Raw genomic sequence first — 22,597 nt, forward strand, 5'->3', positions numbered from 1 at the left:
TAAGTGGGGTTTGTGCATTTGTGGTGTATGTAATGTGGAGTCTCTGTGGGGGTATTTATGATTCTCAGCTCATCCATTTATGCTGATTTGTACATACAGTACTCTTACCATATCACTGTTTTATTGGATTTAACTCACCCCCAGTTCACATGCTGGTAGATGGTCTTGATGCCCTCTGGTCTGCCCCAGTGTGTGTGCGTGTGTGGTGTGTACTGTCAGTGTGTGTTTGTGTGTGTATGTGGAGCAGCTGCATGTCCTGAAGCTCTCTCTTCCCAGAGCCCAGTGAGAGAGAGCATGGAGTAGGGAAAGAGATGGATCCAGGCTGGGGGAGAGGTCAGGACAGAGATTGCGAGAACGCGAGGATTTGAGCTCCCTAGGGATTTGAACACGTCTGAATTTGAAGGTGAAGGTGAGCTATGATGTCCATATATGCAGTTCTTTTTGAACTCCAAGCCCTGGGATGTTTTAGTCTAAACAGTCAGGGTCTGAGCTGAAATGAATTTATTTGAAGCACTGAGAGCACCCCCAGCACAGTTTCGTGCACAAGTACAGTGAAATGCCTTCCTTGCAAGCTCTAAACCCAACAAGACGGTAATCAGAGAGTTGAGTAGAGAGTTTTTGCTGTTGTTTGTTCTCTGCTAGTGAAATATGTGCTCTGCCAGTGTTCTAGCTATCCCAGCAAAATGGGTGCCATCATGGAACACTCTGAAACCATAATATCAGGGTCTGCAGTGAAGGCACATCATCTCCCTCTCTCTTTTTTTCCTCACGTCCTCTCTCCTCCCTACTCCCCTCCCTCTGTGGCATGGTGTGGTGTGGTGATGAATTACATATGCCATGACACACCGCAGTGAACAGCCCCCCTGGTAATCCACGATCTCACGATCTTCACTTCAGTATTCAACGTTTGTCCATGAAGGGGGGGGGGGGTGATTAAACATCTGTGGGTGAAGTGAAAGTAGGTACAACAGAGAGAACTTGACAGTTAAAGATGCTACACAATATATATATTTTTTTGCATTTTTGCATTGTAATTTCAGAACATCTCCATAGCATATCTGATGCTAATAGTGGGATGATAGTGTTTCACAGTATTACTTACCCGGCAGTGTTGTCATTGGCTGTGATATTGACCTGTTGATTTAGCAACCATGAAATGACAGTGTGATTTCCACGAGATAACACACCCACAAAGTCAGAACAACTTTCCCAGTTTGACAACAGTTGCAGCACCAGCGGGAGAAATCAACAGGCGAATGTCACAGCCAATCACAACACTGGCAGGTAAGTAATACTGTGAAACACTATCATTCCACTATTAGTAAAATTTTCTGAAATTACATTACAACATATTTTTTAAAGATCCTATGTGTAGCACCTTTAAGTTTAGCTATTCATTCTGACTAGTTATGGTAAGGATTAAGGTTTGGAATAAGGTTCAAATAGATTTTTTTTTTTTTTTTACAAGTGCCTAGTACTAGGATTGAACCCGTGATCCTTGTAGCTACAGTGTGCAGTTTATTAAGCCCTTCCTCTATCCCCATTCACAATGCCCTAGCAAGCAGCAACCTTTCTAGATGGCAGTACGTGCTCACGTTGCCCCTAGTGGACGGTATTGAAGGCATCTCTCGATGCGCTGGGGCCCTGGACAAGCGTTGCATACTGAAGTTTATCTGGTGTGATCCTGCTGGATAACCACAGCCGGAGAGAAGCCACCAGGGAGCGTCATTAGAGAAGCGTGCTTCCCTGCTCATGCTCTATTTATGAAATCCCATGCTGACCAAAGCCGATTCCTCTGCTTATGCTGAATAAACAAAATAATAAGGTGCACCGAGTTGACATAGAAAATCTGCAGTTGAGATGAATATTAAATATACATCTTGTAGATTATACACAATGATGTTCATGCAAAAATACTAGAGTGGTGACGTTTACAGATTTGGTGAAATATTGTGCTATTTCTAAGCATACAAAATAGTTTTTGTAGCTCTAGTTTAAACACATTGTAGCTCTCTCTCTCTCTCTGACTTACACCGTGGCACGGCCTTGCCAACGCGTCTGTGTTATGTCATAAAAGGAATTGGCAAAGCAGTAAAGTGAAGTGTAGGCTGTGATTTATGTAGCTTCATGTACACTACACGTATATTTGTAGTAGGAGGGTGACTTTAGTGCTCTCCGAGGGGGGAAGCAGGCCAGCTGTGCTGAGAGAGAGACTGTGAAGGGAGGGTTTGTTTGGCCAAGATGTGTCATACTGTACCTAATGCGGTCTCTACACCCCTACAGGACATAGGTTTGATGTCTCGGTACCCCTGTAGTTTATGCTAGGGGGCCTTTTTATGTCAGAGTAGGTAGGGGCCCAGTGTACGGAGAGGAAGTGCGGGGTATAATAGTGAAGTTTTGGGGGACCCAGGGTTATAACATTCCTCTCTTGGCCAAAGTGCTTTCCTGCTGGCCCCGGCTGCCTCTCCATAGCCCTCCAATCAAAAGAGTGTTTATTTAAACTCTGAGGTGCCAAATCTGTCAAAAAGTCTACCCACTGGCCGGGCAGTGCAGACCACCAACTCCCTAGTCCTCCGGTCCTCAAGACCTGATGAGAACAGTTTTGCAGGGGAAAATAAACACAGGCAGATCAATGGGGTGTGTGTGTGTGTGTGTGTGTGTGTGTGTGTGTGTGTGTGTGTGTGTGTGTGTGTGTGTGTGTGTGTGTGTGTGTGTGTGTGTGTGTGTGTGTGTGTGTGTGTGTGTGTGTTCCTGCATGTCTTTCTGTGGGTGCGTGCATATGGGTGAGAATGTTAATGTGGAGTTGTACAGCTAGTTTTTAAAGCAGAACTGTAGATTGGCCACTGTCTGCTTTGGGCTGTAGTTCAGTAAGGCTGAGAAGAGGCCCTCTCCCTCCTAGTGTTAATTGGCAGAATGACCGGTGGCACCACATCAGCACCAACTGGTGCTCACACAGCCATGCAGGGAGGCCATCTGCTAGTGGGACACTGCGATGCATCGGTACTGGAACACAGTACACTAATGACACAGGGACGACAGGCTCCGTAACCTGTTGTTGAAATGTCAGTGATTCTGACATATAGGGTGGTATATTGAGGCTATTATAACATAGCTAGTTGAGAATAGAGCATATTCCTCCTGGAAGTTATCATCTCATATAGTCCTGGTGAAGTCACCTTGCATGACTTAGATATGCAACAGGGTATGCTAGATCAATGTTAATGTTTTACTGCACTGCAAAATCAACTCCATACTGTATATTTAGACAAGGACTGGGATGTAATTGGTATGTAGTGGCCAATATCTCTTATCTCCACAGACCGGAAGAGGATAGCTTGTGTAGGGATATGACAAATGTCAAAATGTTCTTAGCGTTTAAACTGTGTGCCCGTGCTCCATGTTCTCAGTGGTCAGTACATGGGACCTCATGTCCCACTTCTCATCAATGTGATGGCTCACTGCAGTGATGCATAACAGTGTGTTCATAGACGTCCAACAATCTGTTGTTAACGCCATGTATAGTGTTTGAGAGCTCGCGCTTTATACTTGCAGAACAATTACTGTACAATTTCTCCATCCGGGATGTCACGGTTTTTCGACATGACATCTTGTAGTCTAATTCTACATATGCAATCAGGGCATTGAAGCCGACATCCTCTACCGTTGATAATGGCTGCATATCAACTGCAATCATTTCTGTAGTCACCTCTGTGATTTTCTCACTCTGTCCCTTACCGCACTTCTTTGGTGTGAAGAGCCTGTCTAATATCTGTTTTTGGGGGGCCTGCGCTGCTGCCAGCAACGGTTTGGCTCTCACGGTGACTCCCTTTTCAGACGGTTAAGCATTGCACCTGTACTGCCACTGTAGCTCAATTCCACCTTGCAGAGTTCGCTGTTCTCCACCTTCTCATTTAACTTCTCAAAGTATTGCCGTGCAGGACTTTGCTGCTGTCGCTTCCCTGTCTCGCGCCATTTTTCCTACTGTTAACGATGAGGACGTGCAGAGAACTTTATATCCGTGGCACATTGTTGGAAAGATATTTCCACCTACTGACGAAGCAGTATTGCTCCCTTAGGTATTGTTTTCCCTTTATGATGATGATTGGGACCTGTTCGTGGTAGTTGTGTGTTAACTGACTGCACTGTGGATTTAAATGTAGGTTTTCGGTTTGGGATATTTTCTAAAAGTTATCCCAATTTATTTTTAATGTTCACACCCCTGCTTGATGGGCCAAATTGTTCCCCCCTAACATTCTTTGAGGTTTCTGCCAAATGTTGCATGACCAGCAGGTGTGTGTGTGTGTGAAGCAAGATGCTGTGAGAGAGGTGGCCCTAGCAAAGACATCTGTTTGCCAATGTGCATATCCCTCAGAAGATTCTGAGGGAAATGAATAACAAATCTGTTCAAGTGGTGAGAAAGTGGCTCTGCTTCAACACACACCACATCTGACGTTGTCCTCCTGAGCGGATAGGAGGAGGGTTTGGGTGTCCTGAACGTCGAGTGGATTTACAATGCTACCAGACTGACTCACATGTTGAACATGCTCAACAGTGACTATGTGACAGTTAGGGAGTTAGCCAGTGCCTCCCTCGTTTTGATCTTACGGAGGAGACAATTCCCTGAGCTTCAGGAGGAAGGTCCCATTGGCCACGGACACTGAGGACAATTCCCTGAGCTTCAGGAGGAAGGTCCCATTGGCCACGGACACTGAGGACAACTTCCTGAGCTTCAGGAGGAAGGTCCCATTGACCACGGACACTGAGGACAACTTCCTGAGCTTCAGGAGGAAGGCCATTGGTAAACTGGACACTTGTGCTTTGGAATCTGGTCTGACTGGCCAGACCTCAATGACCTGTGCAACCGGACTGGAGTGGAGCGCAGATGGACACGGACTGACACAAACTGAGCCAGTGACTGCCTCTGATGCAGTTGTGGCAGACCCCTGTGTTGTCGTGGAGGTTTCTGTCACCTATGACGGAACATCTCACCTTACATCCAGGACAGCACTCCTCGCTATCAGACGGATGCAGCTACTGCAACACTGGACTGGACTGGACTGAGGCTGCAGGGGAAACTCACTGCTCTGGACTGTGCTGACCACTCTGTCTCCCATTCCATGTTCCAGAATGCTGCCATTGGCGACATCACCTTTACCGTTAAGGAGAGGCTGCAAGTTCTACTCATAAAATACAACCTCGCACTCTGGTACCCTGCAAACCATGATCACTTACTACACCCGGAGTTAAATGTAATGGAGTCTGTTGCACATGTTGTTAATGGTTGTATATTGCTGGACATGACCACATTCTCAACCTGGTAGCTGCTGAGGTGAGACAGGTGGTTTCCCCAACAGCAGACATACATAAACATTCTCTTGTCAGAGGAGCCTGGTTTGATGTTGATGATGATGTGTTTTCTTGTCTGCTGAATAAGACAGATATTGTTGTTGTGTGAGACCAGAGGGAGGGGCTGATTCTGGAGTTGGGCTGCTCATTCCATTGTTACATGGAGCAGCCTTATCTGACAAGCTCCTTAAGTAGCAGCCCCTCATCACACTTGGACAGTCTGGCCGTCTCTGCCACATACATAGACTTACATAAACATTCAGATTGCAGGCCTGTCTAAGAGAAGAGCAAAACAAGTGTCTAGGTACTGCTCTGTTTCAGCTGTTATGGGCAGCCTAGCTGTGTGGAGGAGAAGGTACTACTCTGTTTCAGCCATTTTAGGCAGCCTAGCTGTGTGGAGGAGAAGGTACTGCTCTGTTTCAGCCATTATGGGCAGCCTGGCTGTGTGGAGGAGAAGGTACTGCTCTGTTTCAGCCATTATGGGCAGCCTAGCTGTGTGGAGGAGAAGGTACTGCTCTGTTTCAGCCATTATAGGCAGCCTGGCTGTGTGGAGGAGAAGGTACTGCTCTGTTTCAGCCATTATAGGCAGCCTGGTTGTGTGGTGGAGAAGGTACTGCTGTATTTCAGCCATTATGGGCAGCCTAGCTGTGTGGAGGAGAAGGTACTGCTCTGTTTCAGCCATTATAGGCAGCCTGGCTGTGTGGAGGAGAAGGTACTGCTCTGTTTCAGCCATTATAGGCAGCCTGGCTGTGTGGAGGAGAAGGTACTGCTCTGTTTCAGCTGTTATGGGCAGCCTAGATGTGTGGAGGAGAAGGTACTGCTCTGTTTCAGCTGTTATGGGCAGCCTAGATGTGTGGAGGAGAAGGTACTGCTCTGTTTCAGCTGTTATGGGCAGCCTAGATGTGTGGAGGAGGTGTTTTTTGTTTCCTTCAGTGTCCTTGCATCAACGGCCTTTGAAATGTTTGAATCGTTAATGATGTAATGTGATTTGTGGATTCAAATCAAGTATTTACAATGTGTGTGTGTGTGTGTGTGTGTATGTAGGTCTCCATGCCCAGTGTCTAAAGGTATCACAGTGTGGCTGGCTGCCCATTGCACTGCATGATACGGCTGGCTAAGGTACTGACGGGCGCTCAGCTAGACTCCTGGTCCTGTGTGTGAACCCCAGCTCTACTCTGCTCCCCACACCTAACGTTGGTAGCTATGGTCTTTTAACATATAATTTACTGTAATGCTGCAACTTAATGATTGCAACATGTTAGGCGATAGCCTAATGGCAACAAGGATGACAGGAGGTGGTGTCAAGTCTGTCTAACCATCTACGAAGACAGGACCAAATAGCTGTAACAAAATGGTGTAACCAGTTTAACAGGAGGGTTGGCTTTAACAGGAACACGATGGAGAAGACAAAATGGAGGGAAGAGGCAGGATTAGGCTGGACTGTTTGTAGTTAGGTTACCCTGGTCGGGTGAGAGGCTGTGCTGTGTGGTGCGTGCCCCTGTCTGCAGGGCAACAGTGTGCCCTGTCTGACTGTCTGTCTGTCTGTCTGTCGGTGTAGAGAGGATTACTGCTCTCCTGCTGCAGTATGTATGTATGCTCCTGCTCTATCCTCAGGCTGCGAGTGGAGAGGCGTGAGGCTCCATCGGGCCCAGCAGTCAGACAGAATCAAATCCAGGGTTAAGACGCCGTGTCCAGGGGTCTCCGCCTTTGAAGTGGGCTGTGGGATTCTGCACTGGAGGGGGGGACAGATAGGGAGAGAGAGAGGGAGACAGAAAGAGAGTAGAGGTGTAGGTCTCAGCTCAGTGGACAGGCCTGTAGGCTAGCTGGGATAGCTTCAATATGTGAGCCCTCCTCGCAGAGCCCCACTGATGCACAGTCACTGAGCTCTCCCTCTGCTCTCTCTCCACCTCTGTCTGTCTTTCTCTCTGTTTCTCTCTCTCCACCTCTTTCCTTTCTCTTTATCTCTCTCCACTTCTATTTCTGCCTAACTCTCCCTCTCTATGCCAGACTATAACCTTGTAGTTTGAAGCTCGCTGGTTTGGGGGATTTGGGAGTATACACTGGTGTCAGTTACACTGGTTACAAGGAAGGAGACTGTCAGGATTACTTTACAAAAAGACTGCAGAAGAGGAATTACATGGGGCTGATGGATTGAGAGACAATGTAATGTAAGGGAGATGGAGGCACTGGAGAAGAGTGAGAAAAAGAGAGAGGAAACTAGTTTAGCAGATTCTGTTTTTGTGCGTGCCTGTTTTGTGTCCGTGTGTGTGTGCGTGTCCCGTGTGTGCGTTGGCACAAATGCATGTGTGAATTATCCCGTGTAAAAGCACATAATGTTCTTAGCAACTTAACGACAACGCTTAAAACATTGGTTCTTGCCAGGTTGTTTGTGTGCTAACATTGCATGTTTTTACGACACTGACTCTTTGCACAAGAGTTCTCATGGCTCCCTTTTTGTTCCTGTCTAGAGTAACTGCAGCCATGTTTTTGTGTCCCACAAGGAATGCCTTTTATCATGTGACATGGGAACAGCTGTTTCCCATCAGGCCCCAGTCAGCCAACAAGCCAGTCAGTCAGCTGCAGGCCTGTAGACTGCCTGTAGTCAGCCAGTGTTCTCCCTGCTCCCTGGATCAGATCAGAGGGGCCAGGGTGAGCAGACGGGAGACCAAAAGAGTTTGGCCAAAATGCCTCCAACTAGAGGGTCATCCCAATTTGTTCTCCCATGTCCACGCTGCTCGTCAGGCCTCTCGCCCTGCGGAACGTGCAAATCCAGTAGGGCAGCCTGCCTGAGAGGAGAGAGCTGGGGCCATCTGGGAGTGATTACCCATGTTGTATTTTCTCATTGTTTCCCGTCTGCTCTCTGCTAGGCTCTGCTCTGCTTTGCTTTCTCTCTCCCTGTTCTGTTGGCTGGGCTCCCCTGGCCTGGACTGTTCAGGCTTTAATCCTGTGTTATTTATGATGGGTAATGTTTGGCAGAGCTTATGCGCAGCCCACCGCCAAATTAGCACAATTTAGCCGCTTCAACAGGAGAAGGAGTTTGCTCAGCGATACGTAGAGAGAGATCCAAATCTCTTCCTCTCTCTTGGCCTCTCTCTCTTGTTCTCTGTCTCATTCTCTCTCTCTGATTTGTTCACCCTCATTTTCTCTCCCTTTCTCTCTGTCTCTCTCTCTCCGTGACTCCTCTGGCAGCAACTTTCTCTGCATCATCTTCTCCCATTTCCAATTTCAGTAGGGGCCGTGCTAGCATGTAAAGACATAAGATTACACTAGTGTACTTATTCACTGAGTGAAAATTACATTTTCGGAGCATGTTTTTGGGATCTGGAGTCCTGTCCCACTAATCACATATGTGCTCCTTGTGATGCTGCTGGGAGCTGGCAGCCAGGGGAGACAGGAAAGGATTGTCTGTGGTCAAGCCCCTGACCAAAAAACAGACATTTGCGCCTGCCATTTTGAGGAAGATGTGAGTTTTCTTTGTCTCCAGTTCAGCCTGTGGCTCTCAGTCAGCTAGCTCTGCTATCCTGCACAGTACATGTTGAGAGTTGAGGAATTGCGGTGGTAGTTTTCCATTTCCTCCCGGCAGAGCTCAGTGCTCTCTGTGCTCAGTCCCTCCTGTCTGGGCTGGTTTGTGCTGCTGTGTGGCATAGCAGCTCCACGTCTTCATTACTGTCACATCCATTAGGACAGACCGAATGGGCCGACAGGACAGACAGCCCCTGCTTGCTAATTTGACGTCTCAGCAGCTGTTCCTAATATCCCTCATTCAAGTTAACGTACTGTATATGTATGCACTGTATAGGGGAGGCATAGCAAATGGGCCTGACTTGCCCTGAGGCTGTCATTTGAAAAGCACTCACAGCAAACTCTGTAGCGGATGGAACGGAACTGGGAGTTGAAGGTTAGGGGTGCAAAGGGGAGGTTCAGTACGATGTTCCTCAATCCAGAAAGTTGCTGGTAACAAACCACCGCTATGTCCCCCAGCGTTTTGGCTGTTAAGTGTGAGTCCATGGGAAGAGTATTCTCTATCTGGACTCTGGGCTGTACGTGTCAGAGTTCCACAGTCTCCTACTCCCTAACATGATTACCGCTCCCCTGGCCTCCCCTGGCCTGGCCTCCCCTGACCTCCGCTGGTCTCCCCTGGCCTCCCTTGGCCTCCCCTGGCCTGGCCTACACTTCACAGCACAATACAACACAGCACAGCACAGTGGAGCAGAAGGTTGAGCTTTGCTACACACTCAGGGAAGGAGATACATACAGGGAAGGAGATCAGGGAGGGAGGGAGGGAGGGAGGGAAAGTAATGTTCAAGGCTTATGGATAGAGAGAGGTTGATGGAGTTAAACGTGTGGTTTCTAGGTATTTATGAGGTATGTGTGGACAAGGTAGGGATAGAGGGGTGGTCTGTGTTGGTCTCAGATCTACAGAGCTACGCTAAACTGGGCATTAACAGAGAAAAGAGACTACACACACAGGCTAAATACTGAAGAATTTGACCTACAAGAATTGAATAGCAAAACATTCCAGTAAAAATGGTAAACAGCATTCCATTCCGTATTCTCAGGTAAACACACTGCTGCTCAGTGGGGCTCTAACTAGCATAATTATGGTGTCACACATGTCTTTGTCTTCAGACTCCCGTGGCCACTAACAATATAGTACACACCGTTTTGACAGACCTGCATCATTTTTCTGTCACGATAATAAGGTCGTAGCGTTGTAAGCAACAACAGCGAGTACGCAAATGATATTCCTACCCAAATGTCAGGCACTTCTGTGATTACGCTCATTTGCATACAGGTGATACAACAGTGGTGCTTTGCATAGATGGGCTTACGTTGTTTACAGCATCATCTTCCCTTGATAACCACCAACTGAAACAAAGTATTCAGAACATGTTGTTTCTCTGGAAAGGAGTACTGGGAAGTTATAGTTTAAATATGAACATACTCATTAAAACATTCTGGAAGTTTCCAGGAAGGATGTAGGATTCATGGATTGGCTGAAAGGCCTTATTCACTTTTGAGTGCGTACACAAATTCAACCTAGACACAGAGGAATGTCTTACAATCTCGTACAATGTAGCGTAATGTCTTGCAGTGTATATAGAATATAGTGCCTGGTATTGAAGTGTCGGACAATGTAATGTAATCTATGCAGTGAAATGTAATGTCATGTAATCTGGTTTGGGGGAGACAGAGGAGATTACATGCTGGCTGCAGGGGGCTAGGGAGGAGGGGAGAAAGGAGGGGGGCTTCAGTAACTGTGTTGGGAATATAATGAAAAGAGCTGCGGAGAAGGGATGAGGAATTTCTCCAATTTATGAGAGCATGATGTCCCTCAGGGTGTAGTCACTAACTCACTCATTCATCCGGAACGGGTTGGAGAGACAATCACTGGGCTGGCTGGGGGACTCTGGGACTGACTGTAATGCTGTGGAGTCTCTCTTCTCCTGTCTTCTCTTGTCTTTTCTTCTCTGCTCTTGTCTTCTGTTCTCTTCTGTTCTCTTCTCTAGGCCTTTGTTAACTGGGCCAGTGTCTGTAGAACAATACATTCTCCGTTTCTAAATGTCATCGGGAGTAGACGGGCCGTCGTCGCTCCCTGACAAACTCAGTGTCTTTATAGTCCGTATAGAGCCTCGCACAAGTGCATCATTCCGCCAGCACTCCCCTCCACAGGCTGCACTCACTAACTAGCAATACACTGCGATTGTGTCAGGTTGTTATTGAGTATGATGCATCGAGTCATTGCTAATGGCCGTTAAACCTTGAAAGATGTTGTTAAATGGCTCTTGCGGAATATCCTCCTATCTCTCCTGAAGTGTTTGATGGGGCAAACAAGGTGGGGAAACATTAACTGGCAAGGTTTTATTTTGGTCAATGGATACCTCACACGTCAAACAACGGTCCGGGGAGTCGTAAATGGGATTGTGATGCAAATGCAAGTGGTTTGCCTGTGTGTTTGTACGTTCCCTCAGGGCTGGAGTGGAGAGTGACAGTTGAGACACAGCTGGTAGAGAGTTAGTCTAATCAGACGGAGCGGGTGGTAGGCCTGTTTTACTATAGAACATCGGGGATTTGGCACACCATCCCGGAGGCCACTATTGCACGATACAATGTCCAGCTACCTCAAGACAAGTGATCTGTCATCGACTGCCTCTGCTCAGACTTTAGTCCTTGCACTTCTAGAGTCTGGCCATAAGAGTCTTGAATATTTCACAGGTATACCCTAAACGTTCCACTGGTGCATCTTTTTCCTGTTCAATTTCAACCTGCAGTGCTAGCGGGCCGTTAAACCCTTCTCTCTCCTGTTCCACAGTTCTCCGTGATGACTTCAGACAGAACCCAGCGGATGTGATTGTGGCAGCGGGCGAGCCTGCCGTGCTGGAGTGCCAACCGCCCCGCGGGCATCCTGAGCCCACCATCTCATGGAGGAAAGATGGCACCAACATCAACGACCGGGATGAGCGCATCACGGTAAGACAGGCTTCGTTAGCTTCCGAGAACTCTCTCTGTACAGAGCAGAGCAAGCACTGCAATGGGCCTGCGCATCACACCGGCACGTCAACACACACACGCACACACACCCCACTGCTTGCTGGCGCAGCTCCAGGAAGATCAAAGTGTCTCTGTTGGCAGACGTGTCATAATGAAGAGAAACAAATGCATAATCTATTTGACTAACATAATGTAATCATATTGTACTGTGATTTGGCTAATCAATGTCTATTTGGAACAAAGGCTATCTGTGGAAGCATGCAAATAAATCAGGTGTGGGTGTGGGTGTGTGTGTGGGTGTGGGTGTGTGTGTGGGTGTGTGTGCGCACACGAGCATGTTTGTTTGTTTGTGTGTCTGTATACGCTCTAGGGGACTCGTGAGTTGGGATCCAAGGCTCATCCTCCTCCGGAGTGACAGGTAGTTTCTCTCTGAGGGGCTGTGATGGACAGACTAGCTCTCCTCCGCGCGCTGACGAGAGGGAGGTGGAGGAGAGAAGGAGGTGGAGGAGAGAGGGATGCGGAGGAGAGGAGGAGGTAGAGGAGAGGAGGAGGGCCTTCTGAAGGAAATACAAAGGCTGCATTGGCTTTGTACTTCCCTGTTATCTCCTCATTTACACCCATCTGCCTGCATGGCTTCCTCATTGTCTTTAGCGCTGCATGTCATTTCCATAAGGAACCAACTTCACTATAGTGTAATAAAATACCAAGTCAAATAAGGTCTTGCAGTGAAGTCACGGTAGCTATGATGGCCACAGTCGCTATGGCATGTCTGTGGTTGACCCTGGTGTACTGGCTCAGAGTGTAAACAGAGGGCCAGCTTGGTTTTCAGCCTCAGAGCTATGGCTCAGCTCACTGGACTAATGGGCCTGCAGATAAGACTGTTTCCTAATGAGTCCACAGGCCCTGTAAACAACGCAGCGCTTGTGTTTATGGTTTGTTTCTAACACAACATCCACTCCAAAAACGGTTGTTGTTTCTTTAACCACGCCGAGTCCCAGGGGTCTGCTGTAGGATTTGGTGCTGTGGGAATGAACGCATTGTGTGGCCCAGCGTTTGTTTTAAATTGATGGGGGAGGGAAGGGCACTGGGCTTGCCAGTGGTGTAGAGCGATGCATCAACAGCAGGCAGGGAGGGTGTGCAGTTTCTGTTCAGTTCTACAGTACTGTATATTGTAACATAATATCACCCTATATACCACCCTATATTGATTGTAGTGGGGTCAGGTTGGGGGTGATGTGGGTGGCAGCTCTCCGTCCTCAGGACTGTGATTAACTCTGAAAGGGCAGTGTAGTTAGTGATGGGGAACATTTTATAGAGTTACATATCGGGAAATTATTTTTAACGATATATATTGCAATATTAATTGTTCAATGTCTCAACATTATTTCTGCACTGGTTGGGTGTTCCTTTATTTAACTTGTTCCCCATCTTGTTTTTAATGGTTTGCCAATATGTTTTCAGCACTTTTATTTCCATGACTGATCAAACATATTTTTCTCATGGGTCTCTCTTGTCCCTCTGCAGCAGACAGAGTGAGCAATATGTTTGGAACATTGAATCGCAGTATCGAAGCGCAATACATATAGAATCATGAGCATCGTTAGAATCGCACTACATATCGTATCGGCACCTGAGTATAGTGATAGGCACCTGAGTATAGTGATAGGCACCTGAGTATAGTGATAGGCACCTGAGTATAGTGATAGGCACCTGAGTATAGTGATAGGCACCTGAGTATAGTGATAGGCACCTGAGTATAGTGATAGGCACCTGAGTATTGTGATAGGCACCTGATTATAGTGATAGGCACCTGAGTATAGTGATAGGCACCTGATTATAGTGATAGGCACCTGAGTATAGTGATAGGCACCTAAGTATAGTGATAGGCACCTGAGTATAGTGATAGGCACCTGATTATAGTGATAGGCACCTAAGTATAGTGATAGGCACCTGAGTATAGTGATAGGCACCTGAGTATAGTGATAGGCACCTGAGTATAGTGATAGGCACCTGAGTATAGTGATAGGCACCTGCGTATAGTGATAGGCACCTGATTATAGTGATAGGCACCTGAGTATAGTGATAGGCACCTGAGTATAGTAATAGGCACCTGAGTATAGTGATAGGCACCTGATTATAGTGATAGGCACCTGAGTATAGTGATAGGCACCTGATTATAGTGATAGGCACCTGAGTATAGTCATATGCACATGAGTATAGTCATAGGCACCTGATTATAGTGATAGGCACATGAGTATAGTGATAGGCACCTGATTATAGTGATAGGCACCTGAGTATAGTGATAGGCACCTGCGTATAGTGATAGGCTCATGATTATAGTGATAGGCACCTGAGTATAGTGATAGGCACCTGAGTATAGTGATAGGCACCTGAGTATAGTGATAGGCACCTGAGTATAGTGATAGGCACCTGAGTATAGTGATAGGCACCTGAGTATAGTGATAGGCACCTGATTATAGTGATAGGCACCTGAGTATAGTCATATGCACATGAGTATAGTCATAGGCACCTGAGTATAGTGATAGGCACATGAGTATAGTCATAGGCACCTGCGTATAGTCATAGGCACCCGCGTATAGTCATAGGCACCCGCGTATAGTCATAGGCACCCGAGTATAGTCATAGGCACCCGCGTATAGTGATAGGCACCCGAGTATAGTGATAGGCACCCGAGTATAGTCATAGGCACCCGCGTATAGTGATAGGCACCCGAGTATAGTGATAGGCACCCGAGTATAGTGATAGGCACCTGAGTATAGTGATAGGCACCTGAGTATAGTGATATGCACCTGGGTATAGTGATAGGCACCTGAGTATAGTGATAGGCACCTGAGTATAGTGATAGGCACCTGAGTATAGTGATAGGCACCTGAGTATAGTGATAGGCACCTGAGTATAGGGATAGGCACCTGAGTATAGTGATAGTTACCCGAGTATAGTGATAGGCACCTGAGTATAGTGATAGGCACCTGAGTACAGTGATAGGCACCAAAGTATAGTGTAACACACATTTCAGAGGAACTCAATGGAACACATGAACACAGTCACACACCACCACCACCGCTATGTGATGGAGGGAACAGATGGAGAAGCAGATGCATGAAGGAAAAGGAAAACAGAAGGGAACACAGGAAAGAAAGTATGAGAGAGAGAGAAGAGAGGAGGACGACAGTAGGGATGCATTTGCTGGTGTTGTTGTGGGTCTGACATGTGAGAGAGAGAGAGTGTAAGACTGGAGGAATGTGTGTGCAGGCTGATGGTGCAGGGATGTGACAGGAGGACATCTGAGGAGAAGCTCTTCAAAGGACCTGTGTCTCTTTGTTCTCAGGCCTCTCCTCTGGACTAGTACTGCAGCTCCAGATGTGCCTCTCGCTGCCCCACCCTCACCCCGTCCCCCACTACTCTATACTGTACGAACCACTCCGGGTCTTGCTACACACAGACAGAATGCACACCGACAAAGACACACACACACACACTCACTAAAGGTATCACACTCCTCGTCGCCTTTGCACCCATCAAATGCAGGGTAATGTGATGACACTTCAAAAGTGTCCAGAACTACAGGGGTTGGAACATGGAACAGGTCCTGGCCCAGGGGGGTAGTGTATGGGGACAGAGATAGGGGCGAGGCTGCTTTACATCAGGCTGTGAGTGGATTAGTTGTGACTGCTTGGCTGGTCATCCCAGCTTGGTTTACACACATTAAGATTGGAACCTGCTGGCCCACAGGCCTGGCCCCTCTACGACTCCTCTACTCCCTTCCTCTGTGACACGCTCTGCTGCCCTGTGATTCCCCACCACTCACTAGCCAACGTCACTCTACACTGCACCTGACTGGAAAATGGGGTTCCTGCACCCCACCAAACCGCTCTTTCTCCTCTATTGTCATTATACATTTTGCTGCACCAGCAGCTATGTGAACACAACCAACAGCATTTGATTTTGTTACATTTTATTAGCAATCCCTATTTCAATACATTTTAATAGTTGTCCGTTTCATATACATGATTTGGTTATGTTCTTTGAAAACCTGATTCCACAATTATACAGTGCCTTGCGAAAGTATTCGGCCCCCTTGAACTTTGCGATCTTTTGCCACATTTCAGGCTTCAAACATAAAGATATAAAACTGTATTTTTTTGTGAAGAATCAACAACAAGTGGGACACAATCATGAAGTGGAACGATATTTATTGGATATTTCAAACTTTTTTAACAAATCAAAAACTGAAAAATTGGGCGTGCAAAATTATTCAGCCCCCTTAAGTTAATACTTTGTAGCGCCACCTTTTGCTGCGATTACAGCTGTAAGTCGCTTGGGGTATGTCTCTATCAGTTTTGCACATCGAGAGACTGAAATTTTTTCCCATTCCTCCTTGCAAAACAGCTCGAGCTCAGTGAGGTTGGATGGAGAGCATTTGTGAACAGCAGTTTTCAGTTCTTTCCACATATTCTCGATTCTATTCAGGTCTGGACTTTGACTTGGCCATTCTAACACCTGGATATGTTTATTTTTGAACCATTCCATTGTAGATTTTGCTTTATGTTTTGGATCATTGTCTTGTTGGAAGACAAATCTCCGTCCCAGTCTCAGGTCTTTTGCAGACTCAGGTTTTCTTCCAGAATGGTCCTGTATTTGGCTCCATCCATCTTCCCATCAATTTTAACCATCTTCCCTGTCCCTGCTGAAGAAAAGCAGGCCCAAACCATGATGCTGCCACCACCATGTTTGACAGTGGGGATGGTGTGTTCAGGGTGATGAGCTGTGTTGCTTTTACGCCAAACATAACGTTTTGCATTGTTGCCAAAAAGTTCAATTTTGGTTTCATCTGACCAGAGCACCTTCTTCCACATGTTTGGTGTGTCTCCCAGGTGGCTTGTGGCAAACTTTAAACAACACTTTTTATGGATATCTTTAAGAAATGGCTTTCTTCTTGCCACTCTTCCATAAAGGCCAGATTTGTGCAATATACGACTGATTGTTGTCCTATGGACAGAGTCTCCCACCTCAGCTGTAGATCTCTGCAGTTCATCCAGAGTGATCATGGGCCTCTTGGCTGCATCTCTGATCAGTCTTCTCCTTGTATGAGCTGAAAGTTTAGAGGGACGGCCAGGTCTTGGTAGATTTGCAGTGGTCTGATACTCCTTCCATTTCAATATTATTGCTTGCACAGTGCTCCTTGGGATGTTTAAAGCTTGGGAAATCTTTTTGTATCCAAATCCGGCTTTAAACTTCTTCACAACAGTATCTCGGACCTGCCTGGTGTGTTCCTTGTTCTTCATGATGCTCTCTGCGCTTTTAACGGACCTCTGAGACTATCACAGTGCAGGTGCATTTATACGGAGACTTGATTACACACAGGTGGATGGTATTTATCATCATTAGTCATTTAGGTCAACATTGGATCATTCAGAGATCCTCACTGAACTTCTGGAGAGAGTTTTCTGCACTGAAAGTAAAGGGTCTGAATAATTTTGCACGCCCAATTTTTCAGTTTTTGATTTGTTAAAAAAGTTTGAAATATCCAATAAATGTCGTTCCACTTCATGATTATGTCCCACTTTTTGTTGATTCTTCACAAAAAAATACAGTTTTACAGTGCCTTGCGAAAGTATTCGGCCCCCTTGAACTTTGCGACCTTTTGCCACATTTCAGGGTTCAAACATAAAGATATAAAACTGTATTTTTTGTGAAGAATCAACAACAAGTGGGACACAATCATGAAGTGGAACGACATTTATTGGATATTTCAAACTTTTTTAACAAATCAAAAACTGAAAAATTGGGCGTGCAAAATTATTCAGCCCCCTTAAGTTAATACTTTGTAGCGCCACCTTTTGCTGCGATTACAGCTGTAAGTCGCTTGGGGTATGTCTCTATCAGTTTTGCACATCGAGAGACTGAAATTTTTTCCCATTCCTCCTTGCAAAACAGCTCGAGCTCAGTGAGGTTGGATGGAGAGCATTTGTGAACAGCAGTTTTCAGTTCTTTCCACATATTCTCGATTCTATTCAGGTCTGGACTTTGACTTGGCCATTCTAACACCTGGATATGTTTATTTTTGAACCATTCCATTGTAGATTTTGCTTTATGTTTTGGATCATTGTCTTGTTGGAAGACAAATCTCCGTCCCAGTCTCAGGTCTTTTGCAGACTCAGGTTTTCTTCCAGAATGGTCCTGTATTTGGCTCTATCCATCTTCCCATCAATTTTAACCATCTTCCCTGTCCCTGCTGAAGAAAAGCAGGCCCAAACCATGATGCTGCCACCACCATGTTTGACAGTGGGGATGGTGTGTTCAGGGTGATGAGCTGTGTTGCTTTTACGCCAAACATAACGTTTTGCATTGTTGCCAAAAAGTTCAATTTTGGTTTCATCTGACCAGAGCACCTTCTTCCACATGTTTGGTGTGTCTCCCAGGTGGCTTGTGGCAAACTTTAAACAACACTTTTTATGGATATCTTTAAGAAATGGCTTTCTTCTTGCCACTCTTCCATAAAGGCCAGATTTGTGCAATATACGACTGATTGTTGTCCTATGGACAGAGTCTCCCACCTCAGCTGTAGATCTCTGCAGTTCATCCAGAGTGATCATGGGCCTCTTGGCTGCATCTCTGATCAGTCTTCTCCTTGTATGAGCTGAAAGTTTAGAGGGACGGCCAGGTCTTGGTAGATTTGCAGTGGTCTGATACTCCTTCCATTTCAATATTATTGCTTGCACAGTGCTCCTTGGGATGTTTAAAGCTTGGGAAATCTTTTTGTATCCAAATCCGGCTTTAAACTTCTTCACAACAGTATCTCGGACCTGCCTGGTGTGTTCCTTGTTCTTCATGATGCTCTCTGCGCTTTTAACGGACCTCTGAGACTATCACAGTGCAGGTGCATTTATACGGAGACTTGATTACACACAGGTGGATGGTATTTATCATCATTAGTCATTTAGGTCAACATTGGATCATTCAGAGATCCTCACTGAACTTCTGGAGAGAGTTTTCTGCACTGAAAGTAAAGGGGCTGAATAATTTTGCACGCCCAATTTTTCAGTTTTTGATTTGTTAAAAAAGTTTGAAATATCCAATAAATGTCGTTCCACTTCATGATTATGTCCCACTTTTTGTTGATTCTTCACAAAAAAATACAGTTTTACAGTGCCTTGCGAAAGTATTCGGCCCCCTTGAACTTTGCGACCTTTTGCCACATTTCAGGGTTCAAACATAAAGATATAAAACTGTATTTTTTGTGAAGAATCAACAACAAGTGGGACACAATCATGAAGTGGAACGACATTTATTGGATATTTCAAACTTTTTTAACAAATCAAAAACTGAAAAATTGGGCGTGCAAAATTATTCAGCCCCCTTAAGTTAATACTTTGTAGCGCCACCTTTTGCTGCGATTACAGCTGTAAGTCGCTTGGGGTATGTCTCTATCAGTTTTGCACATCGATAGACTGACATTTTTTCCCATTCCTCCTTGCAAAACAGCTCTAGCTCAGTGAGGTTGGATGGAGAGCATTTGTGAACAGCAGTTTTCAGTTCTTTCCACAGATTCTCGATTGGATTCAGGTCTGGACTTTGACTTGGCCATTCTAACACCTGGATGTGTTTATTTTTGAACCATTCCATTGTAGATTTTGCTTTATGTTTTGGATCATTGTCTTGTTGGAAGACAAATCTCCGTCCCAGTCTCAGGTCTTTTGCAGACTCCATCAGGTTTTCTTCCAGAATGGTCCTGTATTTGGCTCCATCCATCTTCCCATCAATTTTAACCATCTTCCCTGTCCCTGCTGAAGAAAAGCAGGCCCAAACCATGATGCTGCCACCACCATGTTTGACAGTGGGGATGGTGTGTTCAGCTGTGTTGCTTTTACGCCAAACATAACGTTTTGCATTGTTGCCAAAAAGTTCAATTTTGGTTTCATCTGACCAGAGCACCTTCTTCCACATGTTTGGTGTGTCTCCCAGGTGGCTTGTGGCAAACTTTAAACAACACTTTTTATGGATATCTTTAAGAAATGGCTTTCTTCTTGCCACTCTTCCATAAAGGACAGATTTGTGCAATATACGACTGATTGTTGTCCTATGGACAGAGTCTCCCACCTCAGCTGTAGATCTCTGCAGTTCATCCAGAGTGATCATGGGCCTCTTGGCTGCATCTCTGATCAGTCTTCTCCTTGTATGAGCTGAAAGTTTAGAGGGACGGCCAGGTCTTGGTAGATTTGCAGTGGTCTGATGCTCCTTCCATTTCAATATTATCGCTTGCACAGTGCTCCTTGGGATGTTTAAAGCTTGGGAAATATTTTTGTATCCAAATCCGTCTTTAAACTTCTTCACAACAGTATCTCGGAACTGCCTGGTGTGTTCCTTGTTCTTCATGATGCTCTCTGCGCTTTTAACGGACCTCTAAGACTATCACAGTGCAGGTGCATTTATACAGAGACTTGATTACACACAGGTGGATTGTATTTATCATCATTAGTCATTTAGGTCAACATTGGATCATTCAGAGATCCTCACTGAACTTCTGGAGAGAGTTTGCTGCACTGAAAGTAAAGGGGCTGAATAATTTTGCACGCCCAATTTTTCAGTTTTTGATTTGTTAAAAAGGTTTGAAATATCCAATAAATGTCGTTCCACTTCATGATTGTGTCCCACTTGTTGTTGATTCTTCACAAAAAAATACAGTTTTATATCTTTATGTTTGAAGCCTGAAATGTGGCAAAAGATCGCAAAGTTCAAGGGGGCCGAATACTTTCGCAAGGCACTGTATATCTTTATGTTTGAAGCCTGAAATGTGGCAAAAGGTCGCAAAGTTCAAGGGGGCCGAATACTTTCGCAAGGCACTGTAAGTGCTGCTTTGAAAAGAACATAATTCTCCAACCTAACAGTCCAGAGTTATTTCCCATTACAGCAATCCTGTTGCGTGGCCCAGTGCAGTATCTCTGGGCTGGTGCTGTAGCAGTGGTTCTCTGAGGCCTGAATGGTTGTGGGCTCTCTGCTTCCAACTTTCAGCGGAATAAACTTGTCAGGCACTGCCCTCCCTGCCACGCAGCCAGCCACCCGGGCCAGATGAGAATGCACACACTGTTTACCCCTAAAAGCTGCTGCTTCTTAAACCTACCAGACAGACCTCTGTCTGGGCTTGACAGATGGAAAGTCATCATTTCATCCTCTATATTGTAGGACGCTCTAGAATCGTGTAAGCTCTCAAATTGTTGCATCAAATAGTATTTAGGGAATTACAAGTATTTGCAAGCGTAACATGCTATATTCAATTACAAATGACCTTACAACTTCTACTTTTCTTCCCTCCATCTGTCAGATCCGCGGTGGGAAGCTGATGATCACCAACGCCAGGAAGAGTGATGCAGGGAAATATATCTGTGTGGGGACCAACATGGTGGGAGAGAGGGAGAGCGAGATTGCCGAACTGACTGTACTAGGTAAGACCCTGTCTGTCTGTCTGTCTGTCTGTCTGCCAGTCTGCCAGTCTGCCAGTCTGCCAGCCAGCCATCTGTTGGTCCGTCCCTCTATTGGAGTCTGTTTCTCTGTTCCGCCTCTCAGTCCCATTCAGCCACCTAGTCAGTCTCAGTTGTGACAGTGAAGGTCAAAGAGTCTGAGGCTGCCTGTCCCCCTAGGTAAAGGCTTTTCTCCCTGGCACATAATCCATTAATGCAAGAGGTTACGTAACAATGTCACCCAGTCCCACAGCTGTGCAGACCATTTCACTTGAGCCCAAGGCCAGGGATGTTATCACCGTGCTGTTGTCTATACTGCCAGGGGTGTTATCACCGTGCTGTTGTCTATACTGCCTGGGGTGTTATCATCGTACTGTTGTCTATACTGCCTGGGGTGTTATCAGTTGTAATATTGCACCTATTCGTTTGAACTCCGCTCTTAGGTCTGCTGTTGTCAATAGAGAAGCCCACTGCGGTCTGCTCACCCAGTGCTATTAGTTTTAAATTGAATTCCCACTCGGTTTTCAAATCATGCAGAGGGCTTGGGCTAATACATGATAGCAACTAAAGCCCATGTAAGTCAGTTTATAACATTCCGTCATTGGTTACTCTGAGAGATCCTCATATTGACATTGGCAGCGGCCTTCGGGCCTGTGGTGCCAACTTTGGAAAAGTAATTCCAATGTCTACTCTTTCCTCTATTACAAATAGAGATAGACCAAATAGGCCAGGTCTATATCAACATCAACATTCAGACAAGCCCTGTAACAGCCTATTCAATGTAGTTTGTTTGAGTTGGAGACTCCATGTGACTTTAAAAATCAAATAGGGCTACTTTTCTTTCAATGTTTATATTTAACCTTTATTTAACTTGGCATGTCAGTTAATTAAGAACAAATTCTTATTTACAATGACGACCTACACCGGCCAAACCCGGACTTGGGTTGATGCATCTGAACGTTAGGAGCTTACTTCCTAAAACGGGTTTACATCAAGATCTGGGCTATGCGGACGAATCCGGACATTCTATTGACTGAAACGTGGAGCTCTGGGGACATTCTGGACTCTGATATTAATATGGAGGGTTATAATGTGTTCGGAGGTGATAGACACGTTAGAGGTGGTGGAGTGGCCATTCTTATTCAAAATAATTGATCTGTCTCTTTACTGAAATCCATTTTCCTTGCCAAAGCTACTATTATTAAGCCTTTGTTTGGGGGGAAATCTACAGTTGATGTCGGAAGTTTACATACACCTTAGCCAAATACATTTAAACTCAG

At 45.8% G+C, this 22,597-nt stretch overlaps 1 protein-coding gene across 1 annotated transcript in view; it reads left to right on the top strand.

Moving 5' to 3' along the window:
• The window catches only part of LOC139418469 (roundabout homolog 1-like), a 154,152-nt gene that overhangs the window by 90,235 nt on the left and 41,320 nt on the right, over positions 1-22,597 (top strand). The window contains exons 3-4 of the mRNA XM_071167940.1: positions 11,660-11,817; positions 21,182-21,302. Of these exons, the coding sequence (XP_071024041.1) occupies positions 11,660-11,817; positions 21,182-21,302 (279 nt within the window). The remainder of the gene's footprint in view (positions 1-11,659; positions 11,818-21,181; positions 21,303-22,597) is intronic.

Source organism: Oncorhynchus clarkii, chromosome 10 (genome assembly GCF_045791955.1).
Source record: "Oncorhynchus clarkii lewisi isolate Uvic-CL-2024 chromosome 10, UVic_Ocla_1.0, whole genome shotgun sequence".
In the NCBI taxonomy this organism is placed as follows: domain Eukaryota; kingdom Metazoa; phylum Chordata; class Actinopteri; order Salmoniformes; family Salmonidae; genus Oncorhynchus; species Oncorhynchus clarkii.